The sequence below is a fragment of the Chlamydotis macqueenii genome, chromosome 5 (assembly GCF_036417535.1).
Source record: "Chlamydotis macqueenii isolate bChlMac1 chromosome 5, bChlMac1.mat, whole genome shotgun sequence".
Taxonomy (NCBI): Eukaryota; Metazoa; Chordata; class Aves; order Otidiformes; family Otididae; genus Chlamydotis; species Chlamydotis macqueenii.
In genome coordinates this window covers 65,861,981-65,888,918 of record NC_141560.1, presented here as the reverse complement: position 1 = coordinate 65,888,918, position 26,938 = coordinate 65,861,981, and the positions used below count along the sequence as shown (strand labels likewise).

The 26,938-nt window shown below is 42.2% G+C and overlaps 2 protein-coding genes across 3 annotated transcripts in view; both read right to left on the bottom strand.

The window, feature by feature from the left end:
* The window catches only part of LGR4 (leucine rich repeat containing G protein-coupled receptor 4), a 77,499-nt gene extending 75,090 nt beyond the window's left edge, over positions 1 to 2,409 (bottom strand). For both annotated transcript variants that reach the window (XM_086749270.1, XM_086749272.1), the window contains exon 1: positions 2,167 to 2,409. In XM_086749270.1, the coding sequence (XP_086605396.1) occupies positions 2,167 to 2,351 (185 nt within the window). In that variant the 5' untranslated portion in view covers positions 2,352 to 2,409. The remainder of the gene's footprint in view (positions 1 to 2,166) is intronic.
* Positions 2,410 to 13,021: 10,612 nt separating this feature from the next.
* On the bottom strand, positions 13,022 to 26,338 carry LIN7C (lin-7 cell polarity scaffold C). Its single transcript, XM_086749111.1, has 5 exons — positions 26,272 to 26,338; positions 20,970 to 21,088; positions 19,760 to 19,831; positions 19,207 to 19,416; positions 13,022 to 16,708 (listed from the first exon to the last, which is right to left on the bottom strand). The coding sequence occupies exons 1-5, from the start codon at positions 26,306 to 26,308 to the stop codon at positions 16,553 to 16,555; spliced, it is 594 nt and encodes a 197-aa protein (XP_086605237.1). The 5' UTR covers positions 26,309 to 26,338; the 3' UTR covers positions 13,022 to 16,552.
* Between the last annotated feature and the right edge of the window lie 600 nt (positions 26,339 to 26,938).

Sequence of the window (26,938 nt, the reverse complement as noted above, 5' to 3'; positions counted from 1 at the left end):
GCTAGGGGGTGTGATTGTCTATTTTTTTTTTTTTTTGTCCCCTCCACACAAGCCAACTCAGCCTCTCTGGCAAAACTAAACATTGCTCAGCCCAAGCAGGTCAGAAATGAGTTTTCTGTTGCTTATAAAACTGTTTTCTATGTACTCTAAACTTCCAGTGGCCTCATGACAACAGAGACTATTCAAGTGCAGAAGTGCCAAGAAGTCACCCATTTTTTTCCTTCTGTAAATAAGGAAACAGGAACTAAACATTAATGGGGACCAGGAGTATCCTTCACTGCCACAGAACAGGAGAGCTAAAAAAGTTTCTGCTTGAAGTTTAAAGAACGCAAAACCAAGAGCAACACAAACTCATCCCAAAACGTGCTGAAGTGCGTGCAGGTCTCCTCTCACTTCTGCAGTAAGTGCTTGGTCGGCTTCTGGAAATTTACCTGCCCAGGAAGGAGGAACTTACAAACTGCAACTCTTTGGCAACCTTATCTCTAATGGGTGTTGGCTATGACAACTTGTACCCATTAGACAACGAATGCCATGTTGCAGACACGCAGGGATGTACCGAGCCCATTTTACAAGACAGACAGACAACACACTGGCCATAAAACCTTGACCCTAAATGCGGCTTTTACCAGACAGGCTTCAATTACTTTACGAAATCAGGTAATATCCTTGTTTTATCTGTAGGGGAAAGAGAAAACCGTTTACCAGCGAGCCCAGGGCTTCCCAATGGCAGCTCCTGACTCCCTACCCCAAATACTCACAAAACACCGTTTCTGCCACAGAAAAACCACCCAGAACTCAGCTGCCACTAACACCACACCAGCACAAAAAGGAACAAAGTATTTAAGCGCAGGTAACAACAGAGACCTGTAACTTTTGCCATTCATCAAGTACTACACAAGCAAAAGGCCCAGCAATCTTTCTCCACCCAGCTTGAACAATTAAAAGAAAAAAAAAGTCCAAACAGGTAGGAGAAACTGGAAACCTGCTCAGTAAACAAAACCTCCAGTAACTAAGAATCACACTTCCTTTGCATATTAACTAAGTGTAGGCAAACAAAGAAGAAAAAAAGTGACATTTTCAAAGGCATACACTACTACCGTATTTTGACAACGCAGCAGTTCAGTACCGATCTGAAACCACACGCGTAATTTGCTGTAGTGCGCTGTAAACGCAGTGAAGCTTTAGTAATAGCAGACCTGACCACTGGCCCATACAAGACCTCGCTCCAGCCTGCGAAATCTTTGCCAGGACGTGGGGCAAGCCTGACAAGCTTTATTGTGAAACTTCACAGGTTTGTGGATTAGCAAAACTACCGTATTGAAAGCTGAAAATCCCTCTTCGGTCAAGTCTCTAGGGAAGCAAGGGCTCATTCCTCAATTAAAATTTTATGACTAAAGTTACCAAAACCCAACGCAAGATCCACCAGTTTGCGCCCAGTTTATGATATCACAGGACGCTGGAGAAAGCGTTTTAAGCGTTTGTGTTTTTCTCCATCCACAAGCAGAACTCGACAAAGCTCCCAAGCCTTGTTTATGCTGTTTTTTTCAAGCCTCAGCTCTGCACCCCACACTGAGAGATTTTGTAAAAGCAAAGGTATCCTTCCTTAACTAGATTCGCTCCTAGCGTGGACTGAAAACACCTCGACTTTCGGGAGAAGACGGGCTAGCCTGGGAGCTGGTTTCTGGAGAAAACCAAAGAGAAAGGCGCAGGCCATGGCGCAGAGGCACACGGACGGGCACGCAGCGGATCCCCCCCGCCCCGCACCCCACCAAACCTCTCGGGGAACTCCCCCCTCCCTCCCGCACGACCCTGGCGCTTCCCCCCACCTCACTCCCGGCCTTTTAAATCTCCCGAGGCCGAGCCCTTGGGGGTTTCGGGCGGGTCTGCCCGGACTCCGAGGAGCGGGGTTGGCGGTGGCAGCGGCCAGGGCCCGGGGCCAGGTGCCGCCCCGGGCCGCCCTCACCTGCCCCGGCGGTGAGGCCAAAGCCCGGGCCCCGCCGCTGCCCGCAGGCCGCCCCCACCACCGCGGCCCGGGCCGCGTTACACCCGCAACAGAGAAGACAAACCCACGCATTTTTTTTTTTTTCTGAAATAAAACAGGGGGAGGGGGAACACAGAACACACGGCCCCACCGCGGCTACCTGCCCGCCCCCCGCCCCGACTCACAGGGCGTGCGTGAAGGCGCTGAGTCCCGGGGGCACGGCCGCCAGCCCCCGCCCGGAGCAGTCCACGCCGCGGTCGCCGTCGCAGCTGCAGGAGGCCGGGCAGGGCGGGGGGGACGCTCCGCCGCTGGGCCCGGCCCAGCTCCCCAGGCCCCAGGCGACGAGGCCGAGCAGAGCGAGGCACCGCATCGCCGACCGCCGCCGGCCAGGCTGGGCTGGGCTCGGCCTGCCGCTCTCCGCCGGCGCCCTCCGCGCACCGAGCCCTCCTCCGCCGGCTGGCGGAAAAATATATTTTAAAAAAATAATAATAAAACACCAATAACAGCAAAAAAAAAAAAAAAAAAAAAAAGGCGCCTCCGGCCGGCGCGGCGCGGCCCTGGGGCTGCCTCAGCGGCGCTCCCGGGAAGCCAGCCCTCCGCCGCCCGCCCGCCCCATCCAACGCCCGCAGCGCCCGCCGCCGCCGCTCATCTCAGCCCCGCAGGTACCGCGCGGCGGCGGTCATGGCCGGCTGGCCCTGCGCCGCAGCCGGCGGGTGGCGGTCCCCAGCGAGCGGGTGGCGGCGGCCGTGCGCCCCGGCCCCGGCGGCTGCCTGCGGCTGGTCTGCCCTCGGCGCCCGCCCGCCCCTCGATCGCTGCGAGCCGCGGCGGCCGCTCTGCGCCCCAGCGCTGAGGTGCGTATGCTAATGAGGCGGCCGTCCCCGCGCCCCTATTGGCGCAAAGCCGGCGCGGGGGGTGGGGAGTATGCAAAGCGCGGCGCGGCCGCGGCCAATTGGCGCAGGGGGCGGGGAGATGGGCGGGGCTGCCCGGCGGCGGGGGTCGGCACCGCCCCGCGCTCCAGCCGCGCCCACGGGGACCCCCAGGACCCCCCGGCCCCCGGTTCTGGTGCCCGTTGGGGTGCTCTGGGTCACGGAAACGTGACCGACGGACCAGGGGAGCCACCTCAGGACCCCGTTTCCCCTTGCTGCAGCCCGACCTTCACCGGGGCGGGAGCCGCGCCCGCTCCCGCACCCCGCACCGCGGCCGCCCCGCACCGGCATGGAGCAGCCCTCGGGCTCGCAGCGAGAGGGGACAAAGGCAGCAGCCGGCTCCTGGGCCCCGTGCGGGGTCCGGTACCAGAGGATCCCGGCCGGCATCGCATGTCCGTTTTTTGGGAGCAGGCAGCCCCTGCCGCGCCGGCCCTCAGACCCTCTCCCGTTACCAAAACAGGCACGACCGCATCACAGACTCTTCTCAAAAATTATTTGCTTTTAAAGAACTGAGAAAACAATAAACACAACTGAACATTCATCTATTTTAGCAGGGCCTGTAGTGATAGGATGAGGGGTAATTGTTTTAAACTAAAAGATGGCAGATTCAGACTAGATATAAGAAAGAAATTTTTTACACTGAGGTTTGTAGAGCACTGGCACAGGCTGCCCAGAGAGGTGGTGGATGCCCCATCCCTGGAAACGTTCAAGGCCCAGTCGGCCGGGGCTCTGAGCAACCTGATCTGGTTGGAGATGTCCCTGCTCCTTGCAGGGGGGTTGGACTGGATGACCTTTAAAGGTTCCTTCCGACCCAAACCATTCTATGATTCTATCCTTGTGGCTAAGACCTTCCATCACCATGTCTGTGCTGCTTTTCTCTTCGCACTTTTTTCTTTTTGCATACTTTCTTTTGGATGTTTCTGACCTGCAGCTACCACCAGGAACAAGCCTGCAGCACGTTCAGCTCAGCTCAGCTCACCTCCACACCACGCTCCGTACAATCACCGTATCCTCCTGGGGATGTCACGGCAGCACTGGGGTAACACCAGTTGGCATCTGTCACTGCTGGCCTCTCTGGCCCAGGCCCCATAACAGCCTCTGAGCAGACAGACCTGGCTGAAACGAGCACTGCGATGGCGCCGGAGCCTGCCCTGACAGCAAACACTCACCCTGTCTGCTTTACATGTCTCGCTTGGATGCTCTGAAGCCACCTGGGGAGTTGCCTGCCCAGCTCTGCCGCCGGCACAGCCCACAGCCGCAGCCTGCATCGCAGCCAAGCGGGTGCCCGCGCAGCCCAGCCCAAACAGCACCGACACCCAGAGAGCCGCCTGCAAGACCAGAGCTTTCCTAAGCCCTTCTGCCGCTATGTAGGTAGGTCGGTATCCTTCTGTTCATTTCGTGGATGGGTGATGGAGGAACACAGAAACAGGTAAGTGACCAACAACCTGCCTCCGCTGGGGCAGGGATGGACCACACCGAGCTCCGCCAGCTTCCCCGAACCCAGGAGCAGATTTGCAATGGTGATTGAACCCTCAATCCAAAGCGAGAGCAACCGTGCAAGGGTTTCACTCGATGCACTGGCACTTACTTCAAGTTCCTGCAATCACGTCTGAAGAATCAACTGTGTCAGGGATGAGGCACGCTTGCAGACATGCAGCGAAGAGGCAGCGTTCACAGCAACCCTGGCCCAGCACTGGTGCTTGATGCATCTTCAGGGGCTCGAGGAGTTGAGGGGTTCATACCTTCCCTTAAGGGTGCCCTTACCAACATGGACATCGCATGGACGCTCTCCGCACCAGGGTGAGATCTGGGCTCAGCACTTCTTCCTTGTGCTGGCTGAGGTGGGGGAAAAGAATAAAACTGTCAGCCTAAAAGTGGTCATTTGGTGACAGTTAAAAATCATGCATGTAAATAGTGGAGACCTGAACATTTGGCATCGTTCGTGCTCAAGGAGGTAGAGTACACACTGAGGATCCTGGAAATAGATATCTTCCAGCCACCACCTCCACCTCCTACATTTCTCAGCATCGTTTTTTCAACTGTTAATTCTCTTCTAAAAATGTTAACCCTGTTTTACCTAATTACTGAAAATATTATTCTCTTCCATAGTGGGAATCCTGTTCCTGATGCACGGATATTGTATGAACATCATCATTCATCGCTGAAAAAATAAGGTCATTTCAATAACTTGCTGTGTGCTTGTCCTATACCTTGTGAGCAGTACAAAGGCCTCACTAAATCTGAATGTCCTGACGTATGATCCTTCTCCCTGGTTCATCTTGGCAGGGAAAACACATCAAGTCGAAATCATGTTGTCACAACTGTCAGGGCCAAAGGCACTGCACATGCATGTCACACCCTGTGCCTGTGCTCAGGGACAGCGATGGAGAAGTAGCAACAAGAATAGCAGGGGGAAAAAATTAAAAGGAATTATTTTCTAGACATATTTCTACAAAATAGACCCAAATAGACCCAACCCAGATAAGAAAGCAACTGGCAAAGGAAAATAGCAAAGTGCTTGTGCTCACTCTGCAAGTAGTCTCACTTCACTAACCAAAAATAATGGGAGCAAAAGCAGCCCTCAGAGCCTGTGCGGCGTTCGGAAGACAAATAGTAGCATGGATCATGCTTCGTACTGCACTACTGGTGCCTTGCAATGCCTGCAGAACTTCTCCGGTGGAAAAAAGGACAGAAGATTTCTAGTAAAACTAGAATAACAAAGCAATTTTTTGTCATCCTTTGAAACACTGGAATAGTTTCACTTTTCCTCTCAATCCTCTTCTGGTTTCAGTCTCCTAATTTCCCTTTCTTCATTTTAAGACATCTTTTGAGTTCTTTTCCCAGCATCACTTCAGGTGTTTTTCCCTTAGCAGAGCTATCTCAAGTCTCCACCTTCCAAACTCTTGTCCTATGGCAATCCACTCATCCTTTCTCTTCAGATTCTGCTGCTTTGCTTCTTCCAATTAATCTATAACTTGTTCTGGCAAATTAACTTCAATCCTTGCTTTATTTTTTCAACCTCTGCCTCTCCCTTGATAGCACTGTTGGAGCACTGCTTTCTCCTCTCCATCAACAACTCAATTTTCTCTCTTTCTTCTTATGCAGCCACCAGTTCGCAGGCATTTATTGGTGTTATTTTCCTTTATAAGGAAAACTGTAATAAGCTGGTTTATTTATATAGTGAAGATCTGCATGCTAAGGTATTTTTAAACTGAAAAAATAGGTACATTTTATTAAACGACCTATTTACTTAAAAATTGTACCCATGGATTTTGAAATTATCGTAGACTAAAAATCTAGTCTGCAACAATCCTCAATGCCACAAATTCCAAGAAGCATCCTCCAAAATAAAGCATAGGGCAACAATTGGCTCCTTTAATAGGAAAAAAAAACAGTGCAGGAGAGAAAAACAAAAAATCCTGAAGTGTGCTTTAAACCAGGTGACAGACACGAGGACCTAACAACCAAGTCAATTGGAAAAAAAATAAATAAATAAATGAGGGTAAAATACACTGGGGTAAAACGCTGTCGGGGTGTTGGTCCTGCATTATGAGCTGCTCCGTCACCGCTGTCACCACTGGTTTCACGCAGGCCAAGAGATCCTCACTCAGAAAGGCTCTTTTAGAGAAATGGGCTCGCAGGGCTGTTCCCCTCCCTGAGCATTGCCCAGGCTGTAGCACGCACATGTAAACACACAAATGCACACAGTTTAGACCAACCTTAAATTTTAATTTATCTCTGTCCAGTGATAAAAGTAAGGTTTACGCTCCAGTAGGCTAGAGATGGATATGAAGGATTTGTCCAAAGCCTCCTGTACCAAAGCACCATCAGCAAAAGCCGCTGACGATGCTATTCGAGTCCCAAACTACGGAGAAATTAACACTTTGATTCCAGTTCCAAGGAAGTTAATGGTATGCCAGAGAATGTCACATAGAGCTGCTGTGAGTAGAAAAATAACAAAATCTGGAACATCTGCACTGACAAAATTAAGTTATCTTGAAAATTAGAATATATTCCGTCCCAGAAAATAGGCCGAAACATTACTCAGTTGAAGCAGAACTGAAAAGCACTTCGGGAAACAAGTGTCAAATGAAAGAGACAGACTGAACTGAGTTTAGAATTTTGTCAAGAAAATGACTGCGAAAATCCAAACCTTGATATAGCAGAAACACAGAAAAAAATTAAGACTTCAGAAAAAAATTATTTAATTGGGGAAAAAAAAAATTAAGAATTATTTTGGCAGAGTCAAAAGCTTGTCCAGAAAATGACTTTCTCAATACTTACTTTATACCTCTGTATCACAAGAAAAACTAATGAAGACAAGCAAGACTACTAAGATCCATAGTTTGAAAACAGCACATGGAGAGTAAAGGAAAGAAATACACTGCTTAAGTATTGAAGAAAAGCAGGAGAGAAAAATATTTTTTAAAATACTGATAATTAAATATTACCTCTGTATGTAAATGATAGTTAACTTCCAACGGTACAGGGTCCCCAGCGCTGTTTCTCTACGTGGATGGCTGAGGTGGTCCAGCATGGAATGAATTTGCAGCCTGGCCTGGTGAACCTGTCCTTGCTCAGTTATCCCACAAGCTGCCTGTGGAATCCCCTAAGATGAGCTGTGAACAGAAAAGGGATGTTGCACCATAAAGACAAGAGAATAACAATGATCAGCTGAAAACAGATAACTATATAGGAATGAAAAAGCAATTTATGGCAAAATAACTAGGATGTAAGGTTAGGTTTTAGCCCAATATTCACATCAACCTGTATTCCATATAGAAAGTTATTGTAATAAAAGATGATAAAGCAAACTTTAATTCCCATTGTTCATCTCGTTCTAAAGGCAGCGTGATATTCTACTGTAAGTAAAGCACAGCACATCTTTGCCTTACTGTGTGAAAGCAGGAAGCATCAAATACCTGTCGGTATGCATTTTGTGGTAATTCAACAAATTTCTGACTTACACTGAGCTACCAGACCATTGCTCATTTTAAAGAAACGGGAATGATCTGTGCTAAACTGCAGGTGGTCCTAGTTTTAAAGGTTAGTTTTCTTCTATTAAATATTAATTACAAGCATGGCACCATCAAGACGCAGCACGAAATGCTTTTAACATTAAGACAAATCAAATGACATCCAAAGTGAAATCAACCCATGACCAGATGGTTTATGTATGATGAGCCAATATTTCACAGGACAGTGGTTATAAAGAAGTACACGTAATTCGGTGAAGACAGAGCCACTGTTATTAAGAGGGAACAACCTGCAAGAACAGCGCCTAATAGCTCAAAGCCAAGTGTACCTGCTAATTCAATTGCCAAGGAGGCAACGTCCATGTCCAGCAATGAGTATTTTAAGCTTTTTGGCATATTTCATATGTGGCCAACTGAGAAGAGCACATTGAGTGAGAGGGCAGGCAGGGATCTTTGTAAGCACAATTTTATGAGGGTGAGCGCTCGCCCAGCCCGCCTTGCCACACAGGGCACAACTCCTGCCCTGCCGATACCCCTTTTCGCCCCAAGATCCTCCACAGGAAACAACTAAAATTGTATTTAAGTCACACAGCCTATTTTAAACTTTTTTTTTTTCAATAAGCCACAGAAGCACTGACCAGTATAAAATTTAAGGCAAGACATTATACTAGGAATTTAAAAACCTAAGAAAAGAAGTGCTTTAAGGGTGAAATCTGCCTTTGCAGAGGAGCAGCTTAAGGATTATGTAGCTTTAAATCCTACTTAAACCCTGTTTTGAAGAATTATAGTGGAGTCCAAGTAATGTAAATGAGTAAACTTAACTTCAGGGATAAATTATTCCCAGAACATGTCCATGATCCTAAGCTGTTTAGCAAAATATTATTAAAACTCCTGTGCTAGAGTGAATAAAATCCTTTTGTTTAAGCTGTTTAACAAAGAAAACTCGATTTGATATATTACCGATCATCACCACAAAATAACCCAAATGATCTGGGGGAAAAAAAAAAAAAAAAAGGAGAAATACACGGGATAATATAGAGGAATGATTAATCACAATGTAATCATTTAGTAACAGACAATTTTCAGTACAGTGCTAGCAAATAATTTCTTTTCAAGTCACAGATATGAGAATATCCCCGGTGAAGACCGAGGGGATACACTGAAGCTGAAATTTCTGTGAGTATAAATAAACCCAATAACATTGCTGGATGCAATGTACTGATTTAAATCATGTTGTGCACGTGCCAGATACCTTTTTTTCGGCTCATTCTCTGAAATGACCAGGTCACTGCATGAGCCTGATTGCTTCCTCTACATGGAGCCTTGAAGATGGACAGAAGTGTCGGTTTTGTTTTGTTGTAGCATGCGACTCCTCATCACTATCTAACGCTTTGTATTGCTCTGTCTCTCACCCAGACACTGCAGTGGAAGAAAAAAAATATTTTTTATTCATTGGCTTGTTTGGAGGCAGCCAACTAATTTTTGGAAATGTTTTTCTGATGTCTTCTCTGTCATTAGATATTGATAAGGCTGTATAAAAGCTGAAACAAATTCTTCGAGTTTTTACATCACAGCCAAGGACACTGATGCTCTCTGAGGGGGCCAGGCACCTTTCAAAGACACTTTTGGTGGAGGGGAACAAACGTACCAGCCACTGCTGAATCACTACTTCCACTGGCCACCCTACCAAGAATGACCTCACAACATGATATTAATACCTAGCATGCCAGACAGGACATGGAAATTACTGTGAAAACTTTTTGGGGGACACCTAGGATGAAGCAACAAACCTATTTGGCAACGCTTCATATATGACAGAAACTTCAAAGACAAAATCATCACTTTTCATAAGTAACTGCAGTGCCTTACCATCATGGTCCATTTTTTTTTTTTTCACTTACCTAATTGCGTTCTGCTTGTCTAATTAGAATTACTCTTGCTATTTCATTTGAATATGTCCTTACATTTATCTAAAGCTGTTGCTGTACATGGTTAAATTGCAGCGTGACCCACGTCTAATGCCAGCAGTGGCTCAGACACATTGTACACATTTAATACTTTAATGGAACAGCACCACAAACATTTTCTAAGAGACTCCACATTTATCTTGGAGACTACTAAAAACAAAAAGCATAGCCACGGCAGGCTCACTTTTGTACTCCCTGAAGGAAAAAAAATAAAATATTTGCCCCAAATGAAATTGTAGAGGAAAATGCAAAAAGTCTTATTTTGTTTTCTACCTTTATTTTTTTCTTCAGTTCTCAGAAACATTTGTCTTACAATACCAGCCACAAAACCTACAGTTTCTTAGCAATAGATTGAGGTTCTCTGGAGCCAAACTATTTGTTCCGTGTTTGTACGCTGCAAAATACAATAGGATCCCGATTCAAACCCTGGACTTGTAGGCGCTACTGCAATGCCAGTAGTACAATAAATCACCAACTTTTGCCTTTTACTTACAGCCGCTTGAAGTAGGTGAAAGGCTGGATGACTTATTTCCCTGCTGTTAGCCATCCAGGCTCCGGCGCAGATTAGATTTTATTCAGACAATGCTACTGTACTGCTTGGGCAGAGAAGCTGAGCTGCGATTAGATAAGAACCAGGTACAGGTGGTTTTACTTACCTGTGGAAGCACACAACTCAGAAGTCTTGTGCTGTTTGGGAAGATGACTTTTTGGTGGTGGCGTGTTTTGGGTTGCTTTTTTTTTTTCTTCTCTACAGATGTTTTCTAGATAGCCAAGGAGAAAACTTTATACAAAAAAAACTTGGGTAACTCTTAGCTAGCCATGTTTGCCATTATGCCAAATCAGATTAACCAGCCAGGAAAATATATTAAAAAAAAAAAATGGTGAACAGGGGAGAAATTTACTTTAGAGAGAGAAAATGACTGTTTGAATATCACCATTTCTCAACAAGACACTATCATTTCAATGCAAGACTTTGTAAGACTGAACATGAACACCCAGCAGTATTGGAATGTATCCATCTTACTCCAGCTTATATATTAACAGAAGCCTTTCTATATAAGCAATATATGCAAGTATACAATTAAACAGATACAAAGGTCATCTAGGTATCTGAGGATTGTTCAGTCTGGAATTAATAGATCCAATTTCCTAAGTCTTGCAATGTGTGACACGGCTCCTTCAATTTTCTTTGAGAACTGGGAAAGGAGTGATTAACATGTCTGAGCAGAAGACTTTTTTTTTTTTTTAAGCCTTATTACCAATTAAATACTCAATTTACTTAAACAAACCAACCCCCACCAAAACCCAACAAACAAAGGTGAGGTATACAAAGAGTTTAATCTCCATGATTTTGTCTCTAGACCTAAGATGGGTTTCTCAAAAAGAAATAGTAGCATGTCAAAACTTCAAATTCAATGCTAACTTAATTTTAAAACTCTTCCCTGGAACTTTTGTTGCTGTTTTCTTGGTTTGGTTTTTTGGGTGGTTTGGTTTTTTTTTTGTGGTTTATTTTTTTTTTTTTTTACTATTAGAACTAGCTAGCAATTTTATCCTGAGGCACATCTCTGAATTGCAGATATCTTTTATTGAACGTGCTGTCTTAGCCTCAGACCCTCCAGGCAAAGGACAACTCCCTTATAAAAGTGAGCACTGCAACCCCGGCTCCTTAAAACACAGCTTTTAATTAGGATTTTACAAGACAAAGGATCACTGAAACCCAGACTGCTCCCTATCTTGGGCTTCCACGTAATTCCAATCGATTTGTCTACCTACCATAGTCTCACCCTTTTCTTGAACCAATACAATTCCTTCAACCCTGCACTTTACTTTTTGAGTTCCCTTACAGGAATGGAAATAGAAAACCTGATATGTTATTAATTTCTGCTAGCTTACTGAAATCAAATGGCTCCATACATGGTCAAAAACCAGGGAATGCCAGCACAAGCAAGTACTCATAACTGAGGACAAGAGGGTGACAGGAGCACCAAGTTTCACCAGTTTATGCCAGTATGTAGGCAGCCTCAGATACACAGTTTTGCTCTTTCAAATTAGCATTTTTGGTTTTGAATTAAGATGAATATACTTTTTTTTCTGCATCCAGCATCAGGCTCCAGAAGAAATTATCAGAAGAGAGGAAACTGTTTCACTGCAAAATTGTTTAAGTTGCTTCTTTTATTTAATGAGTAAGTTTGGTTCCCTCAGTCCATATGTGTTTAAGGTAGGACACCAGCTCGGGCAAAATACTTTTCCAGCTTGTTTGGACATCGACTGCTAGATCACAGGTGAAATCAGGAGTCAAAAATAATGCTCCATCAACTTTTTTCAGTTAAGCCTGTAATTGGAACAAAAAACATGAGGTAGATAAACTACTGGTTTTTTTTAAGTTCAGAAATTACATTAACTTCAGTCAGTCTTTGGTTCAGTGTTAGAAGCTTTATGTCCAAATTCATAGTTTGTCTCTCTAAGTCTGAACCATATTTAGAGAACGGAGATGGTCACTGCATAAGCCAGATCATGGCAACTGATTTTAAAATTAACTTCAAAATGTGTTTTTATTTCCAGTTCATGTGTTATCATTCCTCTGCATACAATAAAAAAATTAATATAAATATTTTTGTATATATTTTCAATTCACAGTCCAGCCTACCTACATTAAAAAAAAAAAAAGTCATCTTTTTACATTCAGAACTGAAGCATTTTCTCCTACATGTATCTCAGTTCATAACTCCAGGCACATTTTTCTGAGAAGCTGACAACCTTATAAGGTCTTTAAATGAGAAATTACAGAAATTCAACATCTCATCATTTGAGATACTTGCTTCAAACAATTAAAAGATAATATCTGACTCAGAATAATATGCATCATGTAAATTTATGCCGCTGAGATGAAGGAGGTCTCAAAAATGCACAAGGTCCAAAGTATTATAGATACTTCATAGTATTCAGATTTTCTTCTCCAACACATCACAAAACACTGGGGTAGAAAAGGGAAGATCCATAAGCAATCAGGACAACAAAGTAAAAACAGATTTCAAGTTTTCTCTTCAGACGCCCACGGACCTGCAGGGTGTTTACGTTATGCCCTAGAGATTATAAACACCCAATTAGAGCTGTCTGAAAACAGTACTCAAAATGGAAAGTTAGACGAAAAACACACAAACACAGCGCACGTGAAATTTAACTTTTATTTTCCTGTTGATAAAACCCAAAGATTCCTCACAGCAGCAGCAGATGCAGAAGTTATCTGCAGAAATGATACCTCTTCTTAATCTGTTCGCATACCCAAGTGTGCCGAGTGTGTAGGGACTGCATATTAACACAGTACAGGCACTGCTCAGTAGTAACAGAGATTAAGTTTCTCGACATATTTTAATCCATCCTTTCCTTAATATTACAGATTTCATAGTATTAAAGATGACTATTAATGAGTTGTCTGTTTATTTGATTTTTTAATTGTTGTTGCAATTTTAAAAACTTTTCATTAAATTCCACATGTACAATTTATATGCCCAGATGCACCTCCCCACACTGTTGTAGTTGACAAACTGTATCCAAATGCTACAATTCAGAATGAAAATGCTACTGCCTTTAGCAGCTCTAGCTGCACTAGAGTACATCTTTCCATAGAGTAACAAAACACACCTCTTTGTTCAGTAAGACAAGGGATACCGGTTTTAAAACACATATTTCTATCTTGTATCCATACCCTTCTTTAATATATATATATATATATATATATATTTATATATAGCTCTAAAACAAATCTCTACTTTTTTACAATTAAATTAAAACACATCCACAATTGGTCTAACTAGTGATTTTGGTCTCAATACTTTAAACATTAGTTGTCCCATAAAAATATACAATTCAACAACATGGTTGTACCAGTACCATGAGACCTTCTGAAAGAGGCCTATGACAGATACCAACCACGCAATTCAGTGCTCAATGTCGTCTAACTGATAAATATTTATACTGCATTTTCAAACTACCAGTATCTTTGAAACCCGAATTTCTCTTTGCAGGCTTACCATGCTTTACAAACATGCAGAAAGCAACCACATTTCTCACTTGCCTGTAGCAATCACATTTTTTTTCTTTTCCGAGAGATCAACTGACAAAGCACAAACTTCATGCTGTCATTTTTAGATTGCTAATCTTTTCTTTTCTTTCACATACTGAATTATTTCACAACGGATCATACTGCTCCATGTGAAAAGACTAGGGATTAGCCACATAGTAAGAACTGGACTTTTCAGTTTAAGCCTCTAAGAATCAAATTACTAACAGTCAATTAGGATGCACTCATAGCTGCCATACAAGTGAACAGACACCCAGTAGCCAATCAAGTTAATTCTAGATACATACCAAAAGGTGAAGCTTTTTTTTTTTTAAAAAAACAAAACACCCCCCCCCCCCAAACCAACCAAACAAAAAAAAAACCCCAAAAAACCCAAAACCAAATCAAACAAAAAAACCATGAACCCCAAACCTACACTACACAAGTACAGCCTCAAACCTGGTGGTTTCCAAGAAGTGGACCTCTGTCCAGAAAAAGTTTCTTCAAAATGGCACACAAAAACCGTGCCACCATCAACCACGCTTCAGATAAGACATGAATCTCTTACACCTAGAGTTTTCCTTATTACCACCGCAGCACAATTCGACAAAGTTTTAGAGCAATGGTGATATAGTACTTCTGCAGCACAAACAAGAATCCTCCAAGTCAGAAGCAGTTGGCAGTAAAACCCCAGACAAGTTCACATCAGAGTAACCTGGCACATAAGCCTCAGAACATTTTACTCTTATAAATGTAATAATCAATAATTTAGGTGCTAAATATCCCAAGACCAATAGAGTCAGTCTGTAGATAAGACTACAACAGCACATACTAAAAACCACATGAGAGGTATGACAATTAAGATGAATATTTCTTTTAAACAGCAGAAAGTCAGGGAAATATCTGGAATTATTTTGCACTGCATTAATATATCTTCTGTTTCTGAATATAAAAATACATCTAGAGAGTCAATCCAGAACTGCATACACAATTACATTTTTCCCCTTACTGCTTTAAAATTAGTACAAAATAATATAAGTTACAGGAATGGTTGTTGCAAATTTGTAAAAGTCAGCTATTACAAAATCATTATATGAGAACTGTAAATTATTTACAGGCGAGGTAATACAATTTCCAGAGTAATGAATTAAGATTTAGCAGAAGTGTAAAAATAACGTACTCACCAAAACGTTACAAAATCTGATATCATTATCAGCTACACAGTAGATCATGATTAGGTTTTGTAGTTGATACACAACATATTCTTAAGAAAAGTGCCAAAATACTGCTACATAAGAAACTTTCGTTTCCAAAATCATTCAGAAAAAAAACCCCTGCAGATTCTACGTTAAGTAATGCCAAAAGAAAACAGAGGAAAAAAAAAAAAAGAGATGCTAATTGTAGAAATATGTCTTATTAAATGCCTTAGAAAAATCTGTAAATTCCCTTTCATGCTTAAAGGTCTGACATGAAAGTGACTCACAAAAAAAAAAAAATCAATAGAAATATCAACAGACTTTTTTTCAGGGTATCTTAGACCATTTTAAAAGTACACATTCCTCTTAGACTGTGAAAGGCATGGAGACTGAAAGCATTCTAAAAAAGGCTGAACTGCAGAGGGTTGTTGTGATCAGTGGCACAAAGTCCTGCTGGATGCCAGTCACTGCTGATGCACCCCAGGGGTCCGTATGGGGATCTCTACCGTTTAACGTTTTTATTAACGACACAGGTAACGGGACAGCGCACTCGCAGCGAGCCGTTCAGAGGGACCTCAACAGGCGGGAGAAATGGCCAAACAAGAATCTCAAAGTTCAGCAAAGCAAAGTGCAAAGTCCTACACCTGCAGAGGAATAACCTCACGTGCCAGTACAGGCTGCGGGGCCGACCAGCTGCAAAGCAGTCTTGCAGAGAACAATACCAAGCTGACCGTGAGCCACTGATGTGCCCTTGCAGCAAAGAGGCCCAGCAGCCTCCTGGTCTGCATCAGGAAGAATGTTGCCAGCGTGCTGAGGGAGGTGATTCTTCCCCTCTGCTCAGCCCTGGTGAGACACAACTCAAGTGCTGGGTCCAGTTTTGGGCTGCTCAGTTCAATGCATAAAAAAAACTGAGCCCAGAGAAGGGCAATGAAGGTGATTAAGTGATTGGAGCAGACAGACAGACAAAGGGAGGCTGAGAGAACTGAGATTGTCTAGCCTGGAGAAGAGAAGGCTCAGGGGTGATCCAATGTGTGTAGGGGAGGAGTAAAAAAAAAGCCAGACTCTTCTCAGTAGCATCCAGTGACCGAACAAGAAGCAATGGGCAAAAATGGAAATACAGGAAACTCCATTCCATAAGAATGGACCTTTGTAGTGTGAGGGAGATCAGAACACTAGAACAGGTTGCCCAGAGATTTTCTGGACTCTCCATCCTTGGAACTGCTCAAGAACCCAGGCTGTCACAGCCCTGAGCAACCTGCTCTAGCTAACCCTCCTCTGATCAAGGGGATTGGGACCAGATGACCTCCAGGAGTCCCGCTAACCCCAGTCATTCTGTGATTCTACGTAAAGGACAGTGTCTTCTGTCGCCCAGGCATTGGATCAACTGAGTCACAAAGCAAACTATAAGACGTAAATGGAATATATTTTCAGTTACTGCATACAATGTTAATTTTGCTGCCTGCGTTTTGCCGATCTCATTTTTTCAAATCTTGACTCCATTTCTTCCAGGACCTTCGGTGTGTATCGCACAACTAGTTTAACCTTTCCTTGAGCTGCCTTCAGCAGTTCTACTGCTTTTTCATGGTGTTCACCTTCGACACTCTGCAAAGCATAAACCAATAAGTATAATATTAGTAAAGACATACACTGAAAATCGATTTTTTAATTTTCTGTACAACTTCTATATAATCAAGTATTGAAGTATTCTAGTTTGAAGACTGCAAAAGGACAATGTCATTCAAGTTCAGGATTTATTCTTCAGCAAATCAATAAAAGGTGATAGTAAATATATTAATTAGTATTAACAAAAGAGTAGTGCAAAACTTTGTTAGCTTTATGCTGAACAATTATATTCTGTATTTACATACAGTAAGTAAAATAAGGGTAACATAAGTCAATTATGAAATTACACTTAAAAATCAACAACTTCAGGAGGACACATTTAAAATTCAAGATTTTCTTCTTTTAGCATGCATTTTAAATCCAGTAGTCACCCTCAATTTGCCTAATAAGTTGCCTTATTGATGTTATCCTGTGTTATAACAAGGCAAAACAGTGCATACTGGGCACCTGCCATAGAAGAGCTAACATGCAGTGTGTTACTTATCTTAGTGCTCCACATCTCTGTCAGTAAGTGAAAGGTATTCAAGTTAATTTCCTCTGCACTGATTAAGAACAGCCTAACCCAACTCAGTAAGAACAGAATTAAAATACTTTCCTAAAACAGGTTTCTGAATTATTAGGGCTATATTAGATTCATCTAATTAAAAATTTTAAGGAACAATTCTCAACAACTGCATCCAAACATACATTCCTGGACAGCATATGTTTTATCAACAAAACTTATTTCTCCCAAACTTATTAAACACAACGATGGGACTACCCCAAGCCTACCTCCCACTGGTGCTATTAGAGGCTAGAAGGCAGGTGATGTACCTGTTGATTGGAGGGTTTCCCCGTTACTATAAAGTTACTTACAGAAAGAAAGACAACAGTTAAAAAAACCCAAGTTATTTCTCTTCTATCAGACTTAGACAACACATACAACTGAATGTTTTCATTTTTGTTATTCAAGTGGATGTGTAGGCTGTTCCGTTTAAAACTGGGAATAAAAGGTTTGTAAAGTTCTATGTTTAATTATATCAAAACACCAAAAATTCTGGAGTACAGTCAAAATCTCCAGGTGGAGAAAAAAAAACCCAAACTGGATTTAAGGCACATTCACTGCAGTATTAGCAGTGGCTTTTTTTTTTTTAAAATATTAAATCAGAGTTACAAAGAAATGCCTGTCATATGTATTAAGATGACAGGATTCTATCTGCAAACATCAGAAGATTCTTAGCATTCTCAACAGTATTTTATGTACTGAATCCCTGTACTCTTACAATGGCTAAATATGTATATTTATACATGCGTATGCACACACATGCAGTCGTTGCTAGCTGTACCAACTGTTTGAGGATCAGGTTTGGTCTGGGGTGGAGTGGTTGTTTTGTTTTCTTTAAGAGGGTCAGTGAGTGAGGAAGGCCTCATCTGCAAACAGCTCTACACCTGCCCCTCAATGCTTCAAAATAACAGGAAGGCTAGGCAAAGCACAGTTGCATCATGGTTTCTCTTACATCTCCTAAAAAGAACAGCTGGACTCCCAGGTAACAGTCAGAACCTGAGTTATCTCGGAGATCTGTGCTAGCAGGCACTTCCCAGAGTACAGAGACCCTTTATTCTTTTCACGTGTCAAAAAACCCACACTCAGGTTAAAGAGCACAGGATTTAATTCAACCATCAGTCTTAAAATTAAATCGCGTTTGCAGATGTAATGATGAAAACATTAATTTTAAGCTAGCATACAGCTTCTCTGTAAAGAAAAGCAAGAGTCTGAGGGATATTTACATGCATTTGACTAGCAGCTGCCTTAACTCAAAGCCTGTCCATAGCCTCCTCTTTCCAGTCACCCTATGACTTTGGTTTTTGTACTGTCTCTCTTCAGAAGAGGATACTTATCAAAAAGAAATATCCATAACACCATTTTATACATATACTCCTTAAAATATGCCAGAAAGCCTCTGTTTTTGAGGATCAGTGCACAAGTGGAAGAAAAAAAATAAAAATCACAAAATTGAAGATAACACCACCTTGCAGTTCCATCTTATTACAGCTTTCATTATGCAGTAGCATTTTTATTGGGATAATGAGAATCTGGTCAATCTGACGCAACATAGCACTACTTACCTTAGAAAGTGCAGAAAACTATATTAATTAATATCTGCATCACAAAACTTGGATGAAAGAGGAAGCCGTAATGGCAGTTTAATACTATTTCACAAAACAACACTTCAGCTAGATTTATACAGCCTCTCAGAATCTGAAATACTGACAAAAATAGCACAGTTCCCAGTTGAGACAGAGAACTGAAGTATAAGCCTAGAACACTCAATGCACACAGCTCTATAGAAACCTAAGCAAGCTGCTCTTGAAAGGCCAAAAAAACCTATTTCACCAAGATTAAAAGGTGACATCCCGCTTGTGCCATGTGTATTCTCTGTATGCCCCCAAGTGGAAACAAGTAGTTACTGCTACATAAAGTGAAAACCAATTCCTACCACTCCGTTTACAGAAAGCAGCTGGTCTCCACGTTTCAGGCCTCCATGTCTATCAGCTATACCGCCAGGGATAATTCGAGAGATATAGATTGGAGAATTTTGTTCTTTGCCTCCCATAATGTTGAATCCAAGACCTTCTTCCGTTTTCGGTAGCTCAACCACTCTGGGATGGGAATGACCTTCACTAGCAGCAAACGCAGCTACAGTGGCCTGTAAGAAACAAGATTCTTCTGTTTAAAAGAAATTAAATATAGACCCCTTAGCTAGACACAGTGAGCAGGCTGAAAAAGTATTTTTGTCTCCAAGTACTTAAATATTAAAAGAAGTTAGATTAATTCTCTAGATACCAACGCTAGCATGAAAAATTCAGAACTCCATGAATAAAGCAGAAGAAACTTAAAAATAACAAGTCTGTTACACCTTTTAATAACCCATTAAGCTTATCAATTTTATCAGACATCTAGATAATATCCTTGTGAATTTTAAATAATCTTCTTCTGCTTCTAAAGTAGCAAACTACTGTATTTTACACAAGTCATAGTTTGGCTTTTACCTTTGCTGTTGCATTAGCTCTAACTTCTGGGCTACTGCTGATATCCACAGTCTCATATACGTGTTCGTACACCTTTAGAAACAAAACAGTTTAAGTATGGAGGAAATAGATATTTTTCTGCTTAGATAATACAACAAAATATCAGGTACAGCTTTAATTAATATAACAAAGTATCAGGTACAGCTTTAATTAAAACGTACACATCTCTAATAAGTTACTCCCTGATTCACTACCAGATGTCAGGTGTCAATCTACCATACTATGAAGAAACAACTCTCTCAGCACCTTTATTGCTCAGTTAATCCATGCATATCTAGATCTCAGCCTAAATCTTCCCTTCTTCCACAGCATTCAAACCTTACCATGAATTTAGAAATGCTTATGGCTAGTCTAACACGCCTGACTGGAGACACGGATGATCACCTTCTCTTGTTTGAGTCAAGCTGGAACTCTTTAGTAAGGATGCATGCAAAATCACTTAAGGACAGCTCTTCAAAGCTCTCCTGGCAACCCATCCTTCATCCCAAAACCTCAAATTTTCCTTCATCTGATGCGACTAATTGAAAATCTTAAGGAAAAAAACCACAGAGGCAGTAAGAATACCAATGCTAAGGGCGTGCTTACAGAGAGCTAATCCACACCCTCACATCTCCCTGCCAGTCATTTGGACTTGCTAAGCAATAAACACTGCCCTTGATACAATGAAAACAATAAGATGACACCTGTGTCTAAAACCAGATCTTTTAAAATCATTCCAGGTGTTATTATCAGTGGTAGCACCAACAACAATAGCAAAGCATACTCAAGCACCTAAAAATCTCTGAGAGAGTATCTGGAATGAATATAAGGTGGTGGACGGCTTCACCTCAAGGTGGTGCACAAGGTGATGCGGCTTTGGCTTAAAAGAAACAGGCAATCTGTACTTTGTCCATTCTTACATTCCAAGAGGATAACAGCTTGCTGGCTGCCACTAAGGATAGATTCTCAAAATAACCTCTAAATAGCTATTTGCTCCTGAGCCACTATTTAAGACACTTATGCTATCCCAAATTATCTGCTTGTGAACTTTTAAAAATGTCTTGTTTTACTGAGCTCTTTAAGTCAAATTCAGCTTTTGGAAAGAAAAAAAATCAGGTTATTGCACTGAACGCAAAAAGAAAAACATACTGTTTTTTAACTCAAGGTAACTGCTTATGTCAAAGTAACTTACCTCTCTTACAGCATTACAGAATTCACTTTGAAGGACCCTTTGCAAAGCCTGTAGCTTTTGTGGTGGCACTTCTCCACTTCTCTGTAATTTTTCCAACAACTCAATCGCTCTGCAGATGTCTACAGAAAAATAAAGCATTGGTAATGAGGAATGCCTAAGGAAGTGCAAGTTTTCTTTTGCTGTTGCATTTTGTTGTTGTTTTTTTTGTTTTAAATTAATGGCACAGTCTGAGCACACCTTAAAACTACGTGTTAGTTTCATTTCTCTCATAAAACTATGTATCTACAAAATGTTACAAGAAACCACCATATTTTCTGACTTTAAATCAACCATAAGAATTCAATCCCATAACATATCCGAAGGCGTCACTGACGTATGTATATTTTAAAGACAATCTATTTTTCCTTGAAGTTCATATCAGGCTGAAATATTTCACTGATATATACACTATCAATGCTTCATACGCATAACTTTGTAATTTATCTACTGCATGGATACATTTTGTTAAAACCAGTTAGAATATTGTCAAATATGTAACTTTCCTTTTATATTAAAAAAAATTAGTTCAACAAGAGTACACTCGATGCTTTCCCTACAACAGCAATGAGAACTACCTGGCCTGTTTTTTTTTTTCCAAAGTGCTCAGAAAAACAACCAAATTCCTTTTGATATTCTCAGTTGAGAAAATATCTCCGTCGTCTAGAATCCTCAGCCCCAAACCTCTTTTTTCCAGTTCCTAGAAATTTGTTCCTACAAATTCATGTTGTCCATAGTCTCACAAATGCAGATGCTGTTTTGTGAAACTGAATTCCCTGTGAAGGATTTGATTCCAGACCAGTACGACTCAAGACAGGCATCAAATGCTATATGACGTATTCCTGGCAGCTCTACAAGAGAAGAACACATTCACATCCCTAACTTGTACTTCCGAAGTGTTACATTAGTGATGATTCTGAATCACCTAAGTCCTTGAACAGAAGTAGAACAGTACTCCAGAAAAGCACATAGAAAGGATTACCTTCATTATCACAATGGCAAAGAAGCAGTGATTAATATACTATATAAATAAGGCACAGATTATTTTAGAAAAGGATGAAGTCTGGGACACTGCTATATCCCCTGCATTACTTCCTTTTTTTCTGTAATTAACCTTTAGGCAATCATTTTTCATGTGAATGCATGTCTACTCAGTGGCATCACGTCAGCACAGCAGACGTGCAATAGCCAAGAACTTCTCCTAAAGGCCAAGCGTAAGAAGCGAGAATTTACGTAATAGGATGAAAAGACAGGGGAGTGTACGTTCTGAAATTAAGGTGAAGTGCAGCGGCAGGAGATTTTCTGTCCACTTCCGTAAATTAGCAGTCAGACACATCTTACTGACTATGACACTGAGATCAGGTGTGCAGCCAATTAAACAAGGTATGACTTAACCTCACAGACTGGTCATCCACTAGCACAGTTAAAGTTGTGTCTGTATCACGGACCAGAAACAAACGCTTCATGGAAGAACATCCAAGTATTTTCACTACAGCTACAAGACACAAATGATTTCAGATCAGAGTTAAAGTTTCTATGTGCCATGAAAACTTGGCATTTTTGGCAAAGATCGGGTATCTAAAGCAAAGAAATACTAAAACATAAACTTCAGCCACTACTAATCTCAAGTCTACAGAGAACTCATTTCACACAGGCATGCTTATTTACTATTTGTACAACAATTACAAAATTTAGAAAAGCTTCTAAAGCTTTTCATTTCCTAACACACATTTTGTTTTATTATCATACAAAATATTTCATAAAATTGCAGATATTCCAGATGTGATTCCTTACTAGTCTTTCAATCTTTTTATGAGGCACAATCACCAACTTTCTTAGTAATTCTTGTGTTCAGCAACAGCAGTACAAATTATCTTAATTTCATGAAGTCTCGCACTGAACAGCTTGAAGTAGAATGATCAACAAATGGCAACAGCAGCACTTCCAATCCTGTAACACTCCATATATTCATGAAAAGTCTAGTAAGTATGTAAATTACAGCACAGCTATCATTTAAAGACTTGCAGATGTTTGCAGACAAATGACTATTTCATGCACATAAAGAGTGCAGCTCTACGCAGCCGTTCTTGAGTCTGCAGTCCATGAACCACGTTAAGCTGCAAGGTGCATTAAATTGTCACCTAACAGCTTCATTAGCACACTGCAAGAAATCTGAAAGGGTGACAGCAATCTGCTGATCCAAAGAGCAGCTGCAGAAATTAAGAATCCAGAACTCCATTTGCTAATTTCTTCTCTTTTTTGACCTCCATGTTTCATCAATAAACTTGATACATTTCCTACCTGGATGTCCTAAGAGCCAAAATGTTTAAGTACATAGCATTTTATACCCCAAGGTAAAATTGGGAACCAGCTGTGTCTTTCATAAAGCACAGACTAAGAGCACAGAAGCAGCTTGTCAAAAAGCAATTGGGATACACCGAACTGGATTCCTTTTAGGCAAAAGTAAGGCAGAAGATACATTTTAATAAAAAAGGGCTTTCAGATCAAAGGACCAAGCTGCTGCTTTAAACCAGAGCAGATAAACACAGACACAAAAAAGTTGGGTGTTCAGCACTCTACAGATCTCTTTTTGCACCTCTTGCTCAGGTAGATACAGGCAATGGATCCCATTTCCAGGACACTTTTTCCCCAAAGGTTATTTTGTTTTACCCTGTTGACAGGATGCCATTATACATCTGAAAGCAAATGAGCATAACTTTCTCCTGCTGCAACTGCATTAGGTACTATTAGCTAAAAGCTGAAGATTCAATCTCTCCCAGCAGCACTGCTCTGGAAAGGAACTAGTTTGGCTGGGAACAGGCAACAAAACACACCGTCTTACTGTGCCCGGAGAAGAAAAGATTGTTGAATGCTCTGCTAATGTAGTATGCTTCCTCCTGAACTGCTGCTTGGGGTATGATCAGCTGAAAGCTGTCTTCCTTGCAATATTAACACCATAGTTCAGCCAACTGTTCAGAACAAAAGACTGAACTGAACACTACATAATTGTTTCTATGATGGATTTCAACAAGGAACGATGTAGAAATAGCTCTAGAGGTAGGTTATTAAAAAAAGCTCATAAAACTCATTGTAAAATGGAAGTCAGACATAATTAAAAAAATATTCTCTTTAAACCTTTTCATCCTTTTTTAATCAGTTGCCTGTTCTTCACAAATAATTTTTTTTGTGATCACAGACTACTAGACTGAAGTTCTGAAAAAAAGATACATTTAAACTGAAAGAATGTAGGGAAAAAAAAAGCTAGCAAGATGCCACCACTCCAAGAGTATGTGCGAACAAAACACAAAGAGAAAAAAATGCGGCGTCCTCAGATACTCCTGATTAACCACCTCCACTGCTTACGTTCAAATAGTCCGGATTCCTAACGTCTACGTAGAGTTATCACACATCACCACCAAAACACAAGAATAACTTCGAAATATTAAATGATTTTTCATCCCTGCACTCCAGTGATTTTGGGTGGCGGTGTTTGCAATACAGCTTAGAGGAGAGGACAGACAGGGAGAACTTTCAGTTGCCCTGATGGTAAGCATATGGTAATCGTTTTAAATCAGCTACTTTTCTGCACTGTACTCTCTTTTCTTATGCTATACGCCAACAACATCAGTGATGTTCATTTTCAAGCTGATGATAATTCACCATCAGGTTATCTGCAGCCAAGCCCATGTAACTAACTGAGGTTATTTATTTCTGTAAATAAAGCTCTTGCTTTTCTAGGTCCATTACACTGTGCTCCCTTCTTCTTCTTTTCCTAAAAAGACCAATATGCCAGAAGACTAAATAGCTCCTTTGTTCCACTGATCCCTAAGTAACTCTGCAGATTTGTTTGTTTTCATGGACAGAGCATAGCAGCAGGGTAATGAGGTGGAGGAGGATGCTGCCTGAGGTTTAACTCTGCAGACCTACCAAGAGCAACTAATCCACTGCCAAAGCAGCTGCCCTAATTAACAAGCTTTGGAGTAGGGAGGGTAGATGAGCTGCAGAGTAGGAAGCAAAGTCCTTACATAAGTCACTATTTACAGGCCTGCTCTCACATATTACAAGTGGTTCACTTCTGGAATGGGAAGGAGGGTTCTGCAAATAGAAAAAAGGAATTCTGTGGTAGGTAAGACATGATAGTACCAAACACAATAAAGTCGGTATATATAGTGTGCTATACATCTACAAAAAAAAAAAAAAAAGCATCTAGCACTGTGAGCAAAGGTGGTCATCCCAATGGGAATGGCAATGGAAAAACAGTTGGTTCCTCCAATCACCTACACTCCACTTAATTGCATTCCCTTTCAAAAATAGGATTTCTCATTCTCAGTATCATTTTCCCATTTAAATTCCATTTTCTGATCCCCATTTTCCTAATTACACACTAATAAAGCAATCATATATATTATTGCACAAGGATGTGTCCACTGAGCTATTGCAGACCTTCCACAGTTCTGAAGAACCACTCTGATGGAAGTTCATCGTTTCTTAAATGCCCTGGATAAAAGATACAAATGTACTACAGAAAAAAATTAGAAGCTCAGTTTTGCATTTTATCTGTTTTCCTACTAACTCTAATTACACTGCACAGCACTAACAATATAAGTTAAGGCTATAAATTGGAAAATCGGGATGAAAACACAAATATGAGACGGTAGTAGAGCTGAGTGGAACCACGAATAAGAGCAGAGGGACTCCTGCACGTGTAAGCTGTCTTCTATAAAAACAAGCAAGCTATTATTGCTAAGATACCGCCTAAGAGATAGAATCTAAAGCTAAGAATTCAGCTGTGTCCAAGAGTAAGTTTCCCCAAGAGAGGGACAGAAACAAGGCGTTAGCAGGCTGAGTTAAGAGCTGGCAGAAGTGTTGACACCAGCGAAGGCACAGCAGACACATCTACAGGAGGTCTGTGACGAATGCAACCATGGAAACCCAGCCACGAACTGAAACGCGAGAAAAAAAAATCTTCGGGGACTGCATAAAGAGAAGCCGAAGAAGCAAGTCCCACCAACACACTGAAAGAACCAGGCATGAAGGAAAGCATTTTCAAAGCAGCTACCGCACTGCCTGCGGGGGAGAGGCGCCGCTCCCCGAGGCCTCAGGCCGGGGATGGGGGAACGGACGGGGAAGGCCGCCCCAGGGGCTGGGGCCAGAACCCCGACAACGCACCCCAGGGCCGGGCCTGGGCAGCAGCTGCACCGCCCCATCTCACCCGAGAGCAGAAAGCCGACAAGAGTGCCCGTCCCTCGGCCAGAGCCGCGCTCACCTCGCTCCAGCCGCACCGGCTCGCCTAGCGCCGCCATCTTCTCCTCGCTGCGGCCCGCACGGGAAGTGACGCAGCGCTGCCGGAAAGGCCCCGGCGGGGGAGCGCGGGGGGGCCGCCGCCCAGGAAGGGGTAACATGGCGGCCCTGGCAGTGGTGGGGGGTTTAGTTACGGTGCCGACCAGCGGTTTCCTTGTGAGAGGCGTGGGCGCCGTGGCAGTGTTCACCTCGGCTGTGCAAAGGAGCACCGACAGCGCAGACCAGCAGTGGGTTCCTGCAGAGGCTGGCAGCTGCCTGCCCTCGGTTTCATGGGACATGGTTCCCCTTGGCTCTGTGTTTCCGAGATGCCAGCCAAAAGTATGGCACGTTCACTAGAAAATACCCTCTCCTTTTTGTTTTTTTCACACCTTAAGATGTCAGAGGACTCTTCACAGGTGAAGAGCACCACACAAGGAGTCTTTCTGTGCACACTGAGTGCCCCTGGAGATGGAAGACACATAACTATCACTTCATCCATGAGAAATGTGAAGTGATGTGGCTTATGCTTCATGTTGGGCATCAAGTTAATCTTAGAATCACAAAACGGTTTGGGTTGGAAAGGATCTTAAAGATCGTCTAGGTAGAAGCCCCCTGCCATGGGCCGGGACACCGTGCACCAGACCAGGTCTCTC